At 33.9% G+C, this 17866-nt stretch overlaps 1 protein-coding gene and 1 pseudogene across 1 annotated transcript; both read left to right on the plus strand.

Moving 5' to 3' along the window:
- Window positions 1-220: 220 nt before the first annotated feature.
- On the plus strand, window positions 221-8968 carry LOC101711508 (olfactory receptor 4F6-like; annotated as a pseudogene).
- Window positions 8969-15473: 6505 nt separating this feature from the next.
- LOC101711882 (olfactory receptor 4F4) lies at window positions 15474-16539 on the plus strand. The gene is made up of 2 exons (XM_013065661.1): window positions 15474-15500; window positions 15595-16539. Exons 1-2 carry the CDS (start codon window positions 15474-15476, stop codon window positions 16537-16539), a joined length of 972 nt encoding a protein of 323 aa, XP_012921115.1.
- The last annotated feature ends 1327 nt before the right edge of the window (window positions 16540-17866 follow it).

The following is a 17866-nucleotide window of genomic DNA, read 5'->3' on the forward strand; positions in this document are numbered from 1 at the left end:
CTGTCCAAGACCTAGCTTCTATTCCCCTTTCTTAGCTCTAGAGAACAACATACTGTATCCCTTCAATCCTAGAGCCAATGTGATTTTTTTTTTACTTGCCTGAAAGCTTCATCCTAGCTCATCTCTGAAGCTTTGTGGTGACTAATCATTCTGTATGAAATATTTACCCTCCAAGTATTGTCTATTACGATGTCTTCATTCCTCACATGATCATTTTACCATGGCAGGCATCCCTAAAGCTGGGAACAGGAGAGCTCCTAACATCGTAGAGTATGTTACTCTAGTACTCACTGTAACCACTATTATAATATGAATCTCACTTTATTTAGTATTCAATCTCTTTCTTCCATGTTATATTTTAGGTTCCTATGAGCAGGGCTGTGTCTGTCAGTGGTATGTCATCATCAATCCAACAAAGAGTAAAAAATTGGCAATAAGAACAAGCTAGTGAAGAGTACTTAGGCTTTCTTCTTATATTTACTCAAATGTCATATGATTAAATAACTTCCTCTGCTTCCATATTCTTAAGATTCTGGGGCAGAATATCAATGAATTCTTTTTTGCAGATTTAGGACAATTCAAAAATTTAAACATCCCCAGCACGGTGATGCATACTTATAATTCCAGAACTCTGGGAGGAGAGGCCAGAGGATCACAAGTTCAAGCCCAGCTTGACAACTTAGTAAGTTAGCAAGAGCCTGTCTCAATAAAAATTAAAAAGGGCTGGTGCTGTGACCTATTGTGAAGGCCCTGGATGCAATTTCCACAGAAAGAAAGAAGAAAAAAGGAAAGAAAGAGAGAAAGAAAGAAAAAAGAAAGAAAGAGAGAGAGAGAAAGAGAGAGAGAGAGAAAGGAAGGAAGGAAGGAAAGAAAGAAAGAAAGAAAGAAAGAAAGAAAGAAAGAAAGAAAGAAAGAAAGAAAGAAAGGAAAGGAAAGGAAAGAAAGAAAGGAAAGGAAAGGAAAGGAAAGGAAAGGAAAGGAAAGGAAAGGAAAGGAAAGGAAAGGAAAGGAAAGGAAAGGAAAGGAAAGGAAAGGAAAGGAAAGGAAAGGAAAGGAAAGGAAAGGAAAGGGAAAGGAAAGGAAAGGAAAAGAAAGGAGGCAGGAGAGACTCATTCTCAGCTGAGGTAGATCTTAAATTTTGTGTCTCAGCTATATCAAGTACTTTTAGATCTCATAAACTCGTCATTAACAACTACTGTTCCACTGTTGACCCAGAAGCCTTCCTCTGCCAAGCAATTTCATGCCCCAGGAGACAGCTCTTAAATCTCAGCATGCTCTGTTACCAGGCTGGTCAACCCCCCAGCACTTTATTTCTGCCTAGACGCTTCCTCTTCAATCATAACATGATTGTATCAGTTAGGGTTCACAAGAGGAACAGATTATAATATAATATAATAGTCATGGATTTACAAGGTAGGTTTACAACAGCCACCTGCAGCATCAGGTGTAGAAGAATGCAAATGGGCCATTTACACAATGGAAAGCTGGAGTATCCAGTCGAAGGTTGAAGACCTGGAGCTCCCAGCAGAGTCCATTTGAGGAAGCCAAAGGGTTTGCATTGGAAGGCAAAAGAGTCTGCACTAGTAGGCTGAAGAGTCTATGCTGGAAACCTAGAAAAAGACATCCAAAGGCAATGGCAAATACTGGAGCTCCTCTGGAAAAGCGAAAAGGAGACTTTCTTCTTCTTTCCCCTTTACTCCATCCAGGTGACAAGCTTATTTGTTGATGCCATTCACAACCAGGGTTGTTCTTCCATCTTCAATAAATCAGTCATCCAAGCACATTCAGAACTGTGCTAAATCAATCTTCTAGAGGTTTTCTATTCAAGTTTACACCACAGTTAACTATTGCAACATTCTACTTGGTACCCCAATCTCTAAATTAAAACAAAGACACATCAAGACAGAAGCACACTGGTATAGTAGAATGATTTACAAAGCTCTGTACTGCTAACTGTTCCAGAAGAGACCTCTATGATTAATAGAAATTTCTCTCTTATCTCAGAGTAGTTGTGTTTCCCCTAAGCAACAAAATTGTTATCTCATCTTTTTTGTTGCTTTGTTTTCTTTTGTTTTGCTTTGTTTTGTTTTGAGACGGGGTCTCATTATGTAGTTCAGGCTGGCCTTGAATTCACTATGTAGCCGAAGCTTTCTTGGCCTTCTCCTACCTCGGTCTTCTGAGTACTGGGATTCCAGGTACCACCACATCTAACTGTTATCTCATCTTATGCCTACATGATTCATATAACTGACCATACATTCTTGTTTTTTTAACATTTTTGCTCATGCTTTTCTCCATTTTTTATCTTGCTTATACATTTTTAGAATGGCACTATTTTTCAAAAGTTATTTGAGATCCATCCACATCCTTGATTCTTCTAACAAATCATTTTTTATTACTGGAAAAGAGAAAATGAAATACAGTTCTAAATAAACTCAAATCTAAACAAAAACAATCTTAAACAAAGTCAGAGCCTTGACACTTCCAGGTTTCCATGATAACCTAGAGGTTAGATTCTTTCTAGCTGTACATCAATGATAAATCCTAGATTCTCCAGGGAGATCCACAGTGGTTGCCTCAATGGCTTGACACAGGTGCTTTTAAACATTTATCTCCTTCACAGGTAACCATGGTTATATTATAGTCAACTCAAAATAACTCTACATTTTCATCTTTTATGTTTTTTCTGTTTTTCCCAAAGTCTCTGAACAAATTGATCCAATAACACAAGTTTTATGTGTAATCAGTTAACTGAAAAGGACAATGATCAAAAGCTTTTAAATAGACCTTCATCCTCAGCACCCTAAAGTTTTGAGCACATGTAAGCATCTGGAAGCAAACATTTGCTATATTTGATAACAGCAGAAATATCTGTTTATTCCCCCTCTCATCAACTCTAGGCACTGTCCTCACACATCAGAGATCTTAGTTTTATTTCCTGAAATTCCATTTATGGCACTAGGAATGAAGATGTGTCTGAATACTCTAGATATATTTTCAAATCCTCATCTATGTTATTCAAAGCAATTAACAACCTAGGATTAAGTGGGAATTATTTTATGCTAGCCAACATATCACCTCAAGATCCTCCCTCTCCTCGACTTTTCCGTAGTCAGGCAATTCTCTTGATACTTGTCTCTTAGGGAACACAATGTGACTCAAAGATCTAGTTACCAAGAGAAAGTAGTAATAACTAGGTCACTGTCCTGTGCAGCTAATTAGCTTTTTTCCATTATAAAAAAATCTTATATCTTTTGTTCGTGTTATTATTACATAAGTGAAGACTAAGCTATCTCAATTTCTCCTTCTAAAAATGAACCTACTATTACTTAACAGGTAAGAGAGAGGCTTTTAAATTACAAAACTACCCTTTCATCATCACTTCTATTATTCAATCCCTCTCAGATCACCTTAAATTTCTGCCCTTCTCTCTGTGTCAAGAATTCATCCTTCCTCAAATATTTGGTCCTTTTATTCCATATTATTGCTATCCTATATTGAAATTTCAATCACCTAATTGTACTTACTTCTGCAGTTAATTTCATACGGACACCCCTTTGGTATTTGCAATCTATTTCCTTACTGTGAAGATTTTTTTCAAGGTTTCTGTATTTTTGTACTCTCCAATTGTAAATTTCATTTTCAACTATAGAACAGACATCTGGTCTCAGCTATTCCCATCCTATTTGAACATCAGATTCTATTTTAAACCAAGAGGGAAAGAATCTCAAGCCTTGACCTCCAATATTCTGGTGCAGTTCTTTCTACTGAATGTCCCAGCCAATGCTTAAGCTAATGGACAGAGCTCAGACAGAGAAATATTCTGGTCATTACTGAAGATGATGCAAAAAAGCTGGCAGCTCTGAGTCTTAAAATAGAAGTCTTCCAGGAATGACCAGGTAGTTTGAAGAAATAAGAAAGGACCATTGTTCATTGGAAAAGAAAAAAAATGGTCTTTTAGGAAAGAAATATTAATTTTTATTTTAAACAAAATAAGAACTCAAGCAATAAATTTGAATAAAGAATAAGAGGGTAGGGCTGGGGATTTAGCTCAGCAGCACAGAACCTGCCTGTCAAGCTCAAGGTCCTGAGTTAGATTCCTGGTACCAAAAAAAAAAGAATAACAGGGTCTTCTGAATGGATTAGAATGAACCTATCAAATATAAATAACCTTAGCTTTTTTCATGACTGTTTCTACTATGTACAAGTGCAACATTATTGAGGAATACTACTGGAGAGAAACTTAGGATATATGACATCTAGTTCTTGTTTATTGAATATATTACCATGAAAATATTGGTAGTCATTTAGCCACACTGAATTGTTTACATAACTATAGAATGAACTATTACATGAGTTAATCTTAAAGTTCTTTCCCATTTCTCTTCTACACTGTAATTATGATAATGTTTTTGGTTTAATTTGTGTTTGTGTTTTCTGTTTGAAATGTGTCTCTGCTAGCCCTGAATGACTGAACAAATTTTAATCTCCAGTAAGAAAGATGACAAGTTCTATAGGATTTAGCTTCAGGAGAACTCACAGGAGCTCCGCAAAGTCATCAGTGGTTCATAAGAAGCCAGAGAAGTCAAGCCCATGGTCTTTTCTCCACACAAGCTCTCTCAGGACATCAGGATTGTAACAATTCCATATGTTTATAAAAGAAAAATGAGATTTTCTATAGTTTTTTTATAACTAGGTTATCATCAAGAAGTGCAAGCTTGTGAAGAAGTATTATTAAAAACATTTTCCCAGGCTCAGGCCTAGCTCTGTTAAACACCACTTGCCCAGTGTGCACAAGGCCCTGGATTTGGTCCCCAGCAGCACACACACAAAAGTCCCTGTGTATCTGTAGGGGGTTACAGTTTTATTTTTAATGCGAAGAGTTCTGTTCATATTTTTAGAAATACATTTGTCAAATATTTCTCGAGTCTCCTATGTTTTAGACATTATCTTAACCAGGTAATATAGCATTAAACGAAGTAGAGAGGTTCCGGGAACTCCTGGACTTTACTTTCACATTTATGAAAAGCTGATAAGAACTAGAGTAAGTAAAATGCTGCTTAGGAGATAAATACATTATTTTGACCACGTATTCCTTTTTTTTAGATGTCTCATTTGTCACCTGGTCCACCTCCAGCATTGTCCAACACACAGAACTGCACTGTCTCAACCAATTTCTCATAGGCTTATACACTTAAGATTTCTTCATTCACATTAGTGATTATTTTCTCTGCAGCTGTTCCCCTACTCTCCATCTTTCCAATGAAAATATGCATAAACAGTGTATGAAAACCCAAGTAAATTCACAACACTTCCATGTGTGTTGGTTTAATTCAGAACAAGTAACCTAAGCAGGATGTACATTGTTCTCTTCAATGTTTCTTTTGATGACATTTTTTATCCTTGTTCCTCCTAGGGCTCTGTTTTACTATTTTTGTCACACCCTTAGTTCTACCACTGCATTTCCACTTCATCTTTATTCTTCCTCTTTATGTCTTCTCTTATGTCTGTTTTTCAAACACATTAATCATCATTTTATATCTGAACTGTGATTGCCCCATTTTAAAATGATTATGAATAGAAAAAACTATATATTATATTGGAATTTCTGAATCTGTAATATGTTCTTGTAGCTTGGGAGTTCTCTCTGTAAAAAGCTTACCTGCACCTCAAGACAAACAGCATTTCTACAGTATTACCCTAATAGTAATACAAAATTCTAACTCCAACAAAGTAATTCAAAGGATTTAATTTTCTTAATTATCTCACAATTGGTTTTATAAGATGAAATTTTCCATTCATGAAGAGTCCTAGAGTATTTGATTTATATGTTGCATCTTAGTTTTACAAGATAAAATATTTGATCTAAAGCAGTTGACATGATTTTTCAACTTAAACTTTGTTTCAAACAGCATACAATTGATCATAGTAAGTCACCAAATAGATTATTTTCAGCAAAATAGAGGACATTGCCATAAAAATTTTCAGGTTTATTAAGTCTATAATGCTTCCCAGGTTCAATTTCCCTCCAAAACCCTTTGTTTTTATCCACTGGTGACCTGTATGGATAAATCCAGAAGGCATACTGTAGGTAATTTGAAGGTGGTAAGACGTAGTCTTAAAATTATAAATGATACATTGAGAAAATGTTTTTAAGAGTGCTTAGGAAAGCATGTACATAGAAGTTTGGAAATAGTGGAAAAACTGAGGGAAAAAAAACAGAATTGCATATTATGGAAATAGTAATGAAACAAAACCAATTTGTTTCCATTTGTTACATTTTTTGCCAGTTTACGGCCATACCACCCTGAACGCGCCCGATCTCATCTATTTTTGCCAAAGTATTATCTTTTGTTATTCCCATTTATTGTTTATGTTTTAGACCATTTAGTGTTTGTCTCTTAGTATCTCCCACGGCAAAATTACTAACCTTGCTCCCCATGAAGTGGATGAGAATACTTATATATCATTTTCCTCATTGCTATTTCATTATTATCAGAATACATTCAGAATAGCCATCTGGTCAAAGTAAAACAGGAAGATGTTTTAACAATTGCCCACATGGAATACCTCAAAATATTTTACTTTCATGACTTTTCACAATTCCTCAGAAGTTTAATCAGACCTTTACTCATCTAATTCTACTCCCTTGATAATCTCATCTATGAAACAGTCTCTTACATTTATAAGAAGACGTAATTGAATGAAAGAAGTACTAGTCCTTTACTTCTTCAGTCAATTTGACCTTATAATTACCATGAAATCTTGGTTTTCAAAAATTTTTAACAAATTATTTGTTCCTTCAACTTCCAAAGCCATATTATATTTTAGCAAAAAGTAAAATAAATGTAACATATAAAAGTATAGATATTTTAAGATTTTAAAGTTCCAAAAAATCAAAAGTGATTGTTGTTATGTAAAATGTTGGACTATGCAATTTGTTTACCTTTTTAATGATATTTTAAAGAAAAGTCTTCATGTTGCTATTTTAAATTCTGTTAATATTTAATTTAATAACTATTACAGTTCGCTTTGTACAGAGTTTTTTACTTATATTAGTCCACACTTATACCAATGTAAATAAAGTAAATAGATCAACATTTCTTGTGCTGAGGATGTCTTCTGTATAAATAGAATTCCAGAAAAAATATTATTACACTAAAAGAATTGGGTCAATATTCTTGATACATGATTTCAAAATGTTTGATTCAAGGTTTGGAATTAGTCTATATATCTTCCATTAATGTATGAAAATGCCTACTTCACTGAGTCTTTGCCAGCTTTGATAATAAAAATTGGAAAACACTTAACTTAATAGGAAAATAAAAGTATTATATTTTATCATATTTCTTTTATTTCTGAGATACACACACACCTGTATACATATATGCATATTCCTTATTATTATTATTCCTTAATTTACCAATTAAGTTTTGGAAGTTTTCCTGATCTAAACTTTTTTTGTAATATGAAGATAATCAACCTTTTGCTTCTCTACAGCTTTAAAATTCAATATAGGATAATTCATGTGTTAGTTTGGGGTATGTATTTTAGGCACATGTAGGAAATAGCTTTTAGAGAGGTATTAACTATTATTATGCCTTTATGTTATTATGTTTAATTTTATTATTGTTTACTACATTTGTAAAAGTTTGAATTTTTTGAATTCTCAAAACTCTTTTATGTCTGGTTTTTCATATTAATAGATTTGCTTTTCCTCCTTATTCTTTTCTTTCACCTGAATGCTATGAATTTGTTCTGTGCATTCTTTTCTAACTTCTTAAATTCCCTGATAGGTTTATGAATTTGAGCAAATGAAAACATATTAAACAATAGATGGCCTCTAAGAGAATCTTTGTCCATACTATGAAATCTTGTGTAACTTGGGCTCCCATTATTTTGTAAATAGTATGCCATCAACTAAATAAAAGATTAATTAGTAACTGATTTTAAATTAGCACATTTAACACAATATTTTCAGCATCTCTTCTTTTATTTCAGGTTATTTGAGTCTCCCCTTCTTTCTAAATCAATTGACCAAATAAATGATTCTGTGGTACCTGGATTTCTGTTTCTTGGACTTGCTCAATCCTTGGAAATGCAGATTTTCCTTTTCCTCTATTTCTCTCTATTTTATATGGGAATTATTCTAGGAAACCTCTTCATTGTGTTCACAGTGATTTTTGATTCTCACGTACACTCTCCCATGTATGTTCTTCTGGCCAACTTATCATTCATTGACTTAGGCCTTTCATCTACCACAGTTCCTAGAATAATCTTCAATCTTTGCACTGAATATAAAGTCATTTTCTTCCAATGCTTCATGATACAAATGTTCTTTATCCATGTTATGGGAGAAGTGGAAATGGTTTTATTCATAGCAATGGCATATGACAAGTATACAGGCATCTGAAAGCCTCTCCACTAACTATAATGAATTACAAAATGTGCATGCTTTTGGTAATCTCTGCATGCATCATTGTGGTAATCCATGCTGTATCTCAGTTTATCTTTATCATAAATTTACCTTTCCAGGGCCCCAATAATGTAGGGAGCTTTTATTGTGATTTTCCTAGGGTTATTAAACTTACATGGATGCACACTTATAGACTAGAATTCATAGTCACTGCCAACAGTGGCTTTGTATCGATGGGCACCTTCTTCTTTTTTAATTGTGTCCTACATTTTCATTCTGTTCACTGTCCAACAACATTCTTCCAAAGATTTATCAAAACCATTTTTCACTTCGTTGGCTCACATCACTGTAGTGGTTTTGTTCTTTGCTCCATGCATGTTTCTGTATGTATGGCCTTTTCCTACTAAGTTATTGGATAATTTTTTTGCCATTGTAGACTTGGTTGTCACCCCTGTGTTAAATCCTGCCATCTATACTTTAAGGAATAAAGATATGAAGTTGGCAATGAGAAGACTGTGTTCATGGGTTGTAAATTCTAGGGAGGTGACATAGTAGATTTCACTAACAAACACAAGGATGAATGTCTTGGACCACAGAGACCCCCACAATCACTCTAAAGGCTATGGAATGCATACATTTTTATAGTCTGGAGACAAACTCCATAGCAAAAAGAGACATTAAATCAATAAATTTAACTTCAGGTGGAGTTGCAACAGCTTTTGTTAATTAAAAAAATATTATACATTTTTGTCTAACTTACATACTAAACTGCAACTACCAACAATGACTGCAATGAATTTAGATCTGTTATTTTATATTTTATATACATTTATATGATATAAATTTATTGGCATCAAAACACTGATAATAGGGATCACTGAAAACTAATAGATATTTCTTATGGAAATTATCTCTATCCAATAAATGAAATATGGGCTTATTTACACCAACAGATATAGGAAGAAATAATTCTTGTTTTAAATTCTTATTTTAATTTACATTAGATAAGTAGAAAAATCGATACTATGTTTTAGCTCAAGTATTCTTTTCAATATGATTTTCAATTTGTTTTGTACACTGTCATTTTAGAAATAGGCTCTAGTACTTTGCATGAAGGAAAATGTTGGTATGTTCCACCCTTTAAACAGCAGAATTCTGTTACTCTTGTGATCTTCCTCAAAGAAATTTTTATTTTTTTATTGATTAATTTTATTGGTACATTTTAGGTATACAATATGATGACATTCATCATTGGGAATTTGTACCTTTACATCTTTATATCTTGGTTCTTATTTTTTCCCCATTCCCCTGCCTCTCTTAAACCCCTCCACCCCTCCCTATTTACAAAGACTTTGTTTCCATTTTTCCCTTTTCTCATATTTATTCCATTCCCTTCTTTCCTTTCTCCTATCCCTCCCACTTCCTCTACCCCTCTGGAGCTTTTCTTTCTATTTCACATTATCTGTAATACATTTTGATCCTTATTTATGGTTTCAGTTTCTCACACCAGAGAAACTATTAAAAGAAATTTTTAAATTAGTATATGCATGCAGTATATAATAATTACACCCACCTGAAAAATCGGTACATATACATTCTGTATTTTGATCAGTTTTACTCCCCTTTTCCCTGCCCTCCTCTTTCTTTTTCCCCAACACTCCTTCCCATAGCCAGAGTCTACCTCCCTGTTTCTTACCATTACTTTTATTTTCTTCTTTAAATTATTTATATTGTGTGTTTCTCAGAAAAACCATGCATAATTTAACCTGATTTATTTCACTGTGTCTGATTTATTTCACTTACATTATGGGCTAAAAATCTATCCAATTTGCGACAAATACCTCAATTTTTCCTTTTTCATGATTGAGTAGTGCCCCATTGTGTAAATATAACACATTTTTTATCTATTCATCTGCTGATGGGCATATAGGCTGCTTCCTTCTTAAAGAATTTCTTGATTCACTAAATAAAGCAGGGAATATTCTAAAAGTATTGGATGAGATTTATTTACCAGATGAAGGCACACCACTAAAATCGCAAAACTTATTTAAGGTGCTTGATCTTAAACTAGGGTGATATGTACAAGGAAGGTGATTGACACCTTTTAGATAAAATCTGAAAATCCTGATAGTCAAGAATCACAATTTAGACATCGTTTACATGAATTTTAATAAATTTAAGAAACACTAATTGTTTTGCCTTAGCTTTTTTTTTTGTACCAGGAATTGAACCCCAGACCTTGCACTTGCTAGGCAGGCAGCAGAACCACTGAGCTAAACCCCCAGCCCTGTCCTAGCTCATTTTTAAATACTACATGGTGATTAAAGCTGCAGAATGAAATGGCAAGTGATATGTGAGACTTTCTATTATTAGTCAAGGTATTATTCCTATGTTTTCTCCACAAGTTGGTCATCAATATTCTATGCTATTCTCTTTTTATAAAATCTAAGCAATATTATTCACTCTTACAGGCCTATTTAGAGTTTAGTTTTACAATTTGATTTTATTTGTTTTATCATAATTCTTTCAAAATCACCTTTAGACTCAGGTAGTGAAAATAGCCAAATGGGCCAAAAAAGTGTGACACTGTTCCTTAACACAACAAGATTTTGTTTTTCCTCTAATAACCAAGGGAAAACCTCTGAGACTATAAGTCTCAGTACTCAAAGCTCGGGCTGGTTATTTCCATATGTCTTCACCTGCTTCTGATCACTTTCATAATGGGCTCTTATTTAATTTACTAAGGAGAAAAAGTCACATAAATGTTACCCTCTTGCAAATTTTAATACTTTGAGAAAGCAAAAATAAAAAAATATATATATACTCCTCTTTCTCTGAAAGTTGCTGTAGTCTCTTCCTGTTATGAAGGAGGTAAGTGGAATGACGAATATATTATAAATACATGTGATAAATATATTAGTAGAACTAAGCAAATCTCAGCCTTTTATTAACAATGAGATGTTTCTGTTAATAAAAATTCATTTTTCAAAATTCTCTTATGTCTTATCTTAGGAAAAACTGAAAGATCCTATGGAGTAGGTTTAAATTCTTAAAAGATTTAATATAAATATAAGGAAATATAACCTTTGTTGTTAGTGTTCTGCTGGAAACAATTGTTGGGTTCTTCTAACTTTTTGGACCAATCTATCCTTTCCTACTTAGTGACCCTGTGCTTATTTCTTTCCCCAATCTAGTATTTTCTTGCCCACCTTCTTGCCTCTTTCTTACAATACCAATAAAACCTGGTTTGGGACATTTGTTTCATATAAAAGTGCAAATCATGCTGTTAGAACTGTGGAGATTTTGAGAGCTCTTGATAAACAAATACATTTGAAAAATAGGAAAACTAAGGCCCCAAATTTTGAATGATATGCCCAGATCATGCAGTGAATTTATGCTAGAACTCAAGTTCTTGACTTCTACCACAATGATACTTATAAAGACATAGTGTTTTCCTTAATGGTGAGTAAAAGATATTTAAAGAAAAACATAAAATTGTAATGGTTGAATTCAAAACCTTACGTAGTACCTGGGGAAGGATTTACTTTTTCAACTGGGCCTGGCTTTTCAGGATTGTTAGAACTAGTACGTGAGATTCTGGAGAACTCCTCCAATTAGCATGTATTTAATGCTAGAAATGTACTTTTTCAAAACTTGTTGAATAACTTTTTAAGAGTTGTAAGTGCACTGTGAAAGAACTGTGGTGGAAACGGAGCTGTAGCTGAGGATCCCATATTATCACTCTCTTCTTAGAAGCATAAATTCAGGGGATATGATGTCTTAAATAGGTGAACACAAAACATATTGCTGAAGAACAGCATTCTGGAATTCTTACTTGTTACTGTTAACAGAAAATCTTTTTTGCTACAGATGAGAACCTGAGTCAACTGTCATCATTGGCATATTTTTCATGGAGATATAACTTCAAGTTTATCCTTTTTTTGTTGGTGAAATGAAATGGCTTTACACAAAAAATAGTAAAGTTAATTACAATTTAAATGCTTTGAGGACAAGCAAACACCGGAACCAGTTAATCACATCAAAAATGATCTCACAGTAGAAATCCTATACTCTGCATGGTCAATGATTATTATGATTGTATTTATTGCTATGTTAAACAGAAAGGAACTAAAACAAGTACTTGTGACTTATTTCATCATTAGACTTCTCTTTGAGCTTGGAGAAACTTAGAATCACAAAAATTTTGTAGGACTGTGGAAACAGTAACATACTGCTTGAGTGAATGGAATTCACAATAATGAAAAATGTAAATTTCAAAAGCAATGGAAAACTACAATTAAACAAATGTCCAAAACAAATAGTAGTATTCCTCTAGGAAATTTGGCAAATGTATCTCTCTATATATTATGGAGAGAGGACTTTATCCATCAATTCACACTTCTTTCTTAACATTTTACTTGTCAATTAACTTTCATCTTATCTGACAGGTATTCTTGTGGCTATGCTTTACATTTAGGGTATCTTTCTCTTTCCCCCCCCATTAACTTTATTGGTACATTTTAGGTATAAAATACAGTTACATTCATCATTGGGATCTTGTACCATTACATGAGTCTCTTGGTTCTTATTTTTTTCCCCTTCCCTTGCCCTCCCTTCACCCCCTCCACCCTTCCCTATTTGCAAAGACCTTGCTTCCATTTTTTCCCTCTTCTCATATTTTTTCTTTTCCCTTTTTCCCCTTCCCCTACCCATCCCAATTACCCTGCTCTTTTAGACCTCTTATTCCTGTTACAAAATATCAGTTATACATTTTTTAAATTACAATATTAAGATCTAGGAGACATTACCACAGATTTTACAGAATTTAAAGGGATATAGAAAGCATATTACAAAAATCTTTTTTGAAATAAATTTGACAACTTCTAAGAAGAAACTTAGAAGACAAATTAATGAAACTAACTCTGGAGGAAATATAAAATTTGAATAGCACCTATTAAAGAAAGTATATTCCTAGCTTGAAAACCTACCTATATGACAACAGCAGGCTCATAAACATTTTAACTGATAAATTATAGCAAACAATTAAAGCAGAAAAAAGAAGGAACACTTCTCCCCTCATTTTAGGAAATCAACATTGTGCTAATCCTAAAACTGGATAAAGATAATAGAAGAAAAAAGTATGAACATACATAGAAATATGTTTAACAAAACAAACTCTTAGAAGTCAGATCTGGCAGTATGTAGAAAGTGGTTTTATTATAGGGATGGCAGTGTTGGTTCAGCATTGGAAGATCCACCCCCAAAAGTCATCATTTTAACAGAGGAAAGGAGAAAGCCATATGATCCTATCACTAGTTGGAGAAAGAGTATTGGACCAAATTCTACAGCTGTTCATGGTAAAAGGTATCAGGAGACTAGAAATAGAACAGAACCTTCTCAACAGATCAAAGACGTGTACTCCATACTTCCAACAAAAACTCCTTCTATGAATGGAGATGATACCATGCTTTCTCCCTAAAGTGGGAAACAAGGGCGTATATGCCTACTCTTCATCTGTCCATTAGACTTTGAAACATAGGTCTAAACCAAAATAGTCTGGCAATAAAATGACACAACTAGGATAGGATTGGCATGGCAGAAGCAAAATCTTTATATGTAGATGAAATGATCATCTACAGAGAAAATACTAAGAAATCTCTAGGAGCCCCTAGAACTTGTACTTGAATTTAGCACAATTAGAAAACACAGGTATATATAAAACTTCAGGTCTGTGTATACTTGCTATAAATGAAGAACTGGATATTGAAATTTAAAAGTTATGTAGGAGTACAAAGGACCCAGAAAAGCCAAAAACAAAAACAAAAACAGTGTTGGAAGACTTTTAGCATAGGGTATCTTTCATTTGCTCCCTACTTCAGTGCAAAACTTGAAACAGTATTTATTTTCTCTCCTAGATACACTACTGAAATGATTCTCTCAACTCACGTCAAAAGTCACTGTTTAGTATCTTACCCATGTACCAGAGAGCAACTTACAAGGATGTCCCAACAATACCTCTACATATTTGAACATTTATCATTATCTTTTACCACCTTCCAAAGTTATTTCTACTCCTGAAATTGATCTGTACATGAGGTAGCATGACATTAGTTCTCATTATAATTATTATGAGAATGGAAGCCATCACACTGCTCCCAATTATTCAGAATAAAAACATTTGAATGATGTATTTATTACCATAGATTGTTGGTAAAGCTTCTATTATTTTTCCCTAATAAACACTAATTTATTGACTAATTACTTTATGCTAGAAAATTTATATTCATCATCAAATCCAATCCTTTATGCACTCTGATGAAGAATTACTATTATCACTCATCTTGTCCAGATCTGATCATAAGACTCAAAGCATTTAAGTGAGTTGTCCATGGTCATCCATCTACATAGCAGATAAACCTAGGATTTGAACCCAGGCCTTCCAACACACATGCTCACATCTCACCCAGGATAATGTATTGCTTAATGGGCACTCAGAAATCCTTTCTCACCCCATTCCTGCTCATATAACCTGGAGTTACTACCTCCAGTTAGGCTTAAAATAATTACTTGGCATTATTTTAAAACCTATCCTCTTTAAAGTCACATTCAGACCAGACCTAATTTATTAAGCAATTGTTGCTAATTCTTGAATAGTTTTTCATTATTTTCATAATAAAGCATAGATAGTAAGCACTCAGAAATTTCTTTTCAATTTTTCTCCCATTGAACTGCTTCACACTTTTTGTCATATAAATTTTATTGCGTTGTCATCATTTTTTCTTGCTCCACCTTTGGATTCCCCGTTCTTATATCCTCTCTCACTTTCAAAATCTTATGTTTTTGATATTTTAAATTCTTTTTCTTCTATTTTTCATCTTTCATTCCTTTTTCCTCCTAAGAATTTTAGTGTCATCAAATGATGTCAGACATATACAATACAATAAGAACTGTTTTTGAACATGGGAGAAAAAGGACATAAATGTAAGGTAGTGGCATAGATTTTATCTGACAAACAGAGTAGCATAAAAAATAGTATTTTATTAGGAATAAGCCTACCATGAATGGGGACACTGGGAAGACCTGGGTAATCGAACTATAAGGCATAATCAAGGTACTACTGTGGAATAAAGCTTTCAGCTCAGTGTAACAATTCTGACTTCTTCATCATTTTCTCCAAGGGCACTGCAGAAGTCATCTACTGGAATGAAACAATAAGTAAAGCAAATTACTCTGCGGTCACTGAGTTCATTTTTCTTGGACTCTCCAATTCTCAGGAACTCCAGCTTTTCCTATTTGTGTTCTTTTTTGTTTTCTATGTAGGAATTGTGTTTGGAAACCTTCTGATTGTGATAACTGTGGCTTCTGACTCCCACCTTCACTCCCCAATGTATTTCTTACTGGCGAACCTCTCACTCACTGATTTGTCTCTATCTTCAGTCACAGCCCCCAAGATGATTACTGACTTTTTTAGTAAGCGCAAAGCCATCTCTTTCAAGGGGTGCCTTGCACAGATATTTCTCCTTCACTTCTTTGGTGGGAGTGAGTTGGTGATCCTCCTAGCAATGGCCTTTGACAGATATGTAGCAATTTGTAAACCCCTACATTATACTACAATTATGTGTAGCAAGGTATGTCTTGGAATTGTGGCTGCTGCATGGGGAATTGGCTTCCTCCACTCAGTGAGCCAGTTGGCCTTTGCGGTGAACTTGCCCTTCTGTGGTCCCAATAAGATCGATAGCTTTTATTGTGACCTTCCTAGGGTAATCCAGCTGGCCTGTACAGGTACCTACAGGCTAGACATTATGGTCATTGCTAATAGTGGTGTGCTCACAGTGTGTTCTTTTGTCTTCCTAATCATCTCCTACACTATCATTCTAATGACCATCCAACGTCTCCCTTCAGATCGGTCATCCAAGGCTCTGTCAACTTTGACTGCTCACATCACAGTCGTTCTTTTGTTTTTTGGACCATGTATCTTCATTTATGCCTGGCCATTCCCTGTCAAATCATTAGATAAATTTCTTGCTGTGTTTTATTCTGTGGTTACTCCTCTTTTAAACCCAATAATATACACACTGAGAAACAAAGACATGAAGACTGCAATGAGACAGCTGAGAAAATGAAATGTGAATTTCAGGGCAAAGTCTTAGATCTTCTGTAACTGTGAAATTAATTTTAGAAAATAATATATGGAAAACTCTGTAAATTATTTAGTAAAGCTTATGAACACTATAACTTCCATTCCAACTTCATTAGTAATGGTCAAATAAATTTCATATACACTGTCTCAATTTATCCTTGAATAATTTTACATGTTATATCTTTGAATACAGCAAAGTTAATAATGTGCACTCATAATATTATCTCATTAGTTTTCAAAACATTGAAATATGTTAGTACTTGTGTGCAACTGAATACTCCTAGATGGTTTTGAGTTTAATGGATGACAGGGTAGAAATTAACCTGGCTTAAAATTTTTATTTTGCTTGACTCATTTTCCCAAAAAAAATCAATAAAGGGACTGCCACATGCCTAACTCAAAAATATTCTAGTCATAAGGATTTGTATGTGAATTTTTAAGAAATTTTTAAAAGAAATTCTTCCCTTTGTAACAATTTACACTTTATTTCCAACCACCACAACAACCATACACTGAGTGCACTATCAGGAGTGATAGGAAAAGTGAGTCTACCAATGTAAAGCTTGTTCTGGAGGCACTTGGCCTCTTAAGGCACATGACAACTGCTCATAAGCAGTAAAAAGAATTTAAAGGGATCTAATCTCTCAATATGTTGGTACAAAGTGTAATTACTTGGACTTAATACAATTTTCCATGATTAGCTTTATAAAGCCAAAAAAGCTAGGTTTAACTCTACTCACCTCTTACTAATCATAACTTTGAATATATTAACTTTCATGAGCTTTAGTTTCTACATTTTTAGAAAAGAAATAATAATGCTTATTGCTTATGGTTATTATGAGGGGTAATGAAATAATAGATAATATGTAAGGTAACATAACAGTGACATATTCAGCATTCAATAAGTATTAGAAAATAGTATAATTATTATAAATTCTATATATCAACAAAACTAAAAGTTCTTAATCTTTATTTTTTCCCAACATGCTTGAGGGACATAACATATTCCAATCTTTTTGGGGGGAGCTGGGGTATCAGGGATCAAACTTGGGTCCTTGCACTTGCGAGGCAGGCGACAGAACCACTGAGCTAAATCCCCAGCCCAACATATTCCAATCTTAATAGACATTCATTTGAGGGCTCTGTAGTTATAAGTGAATGTTTATATATTTATGTGCAAGTGTGCTTGTATATCTATGTGTATGTGCTCATGCACTTACACTCTGTCATTGTAGGAAGACATTATAAAAGTCAGAATAAAAATAGAAGGCAATATAAGTTGAAGCAAAAAAAAAGTTCAGAAGTGATTC

This window comes from Heterocephalus glaber, unplaced genomic scaffold (assembly GCF_053883595.1).
Source record: "Heterocephalus glaber isolate CG9 unplaced genomic scaffold, H.glaber_assembly_v1.0 deba00001662, whole genome shotgun sequence".
Lineage (NCBI taxonomy): Eukaryota > Metazoa > Chordata > Mammalia > Rodentia > Bathyergidae > Heterocephalus > Heterocephalus glaber.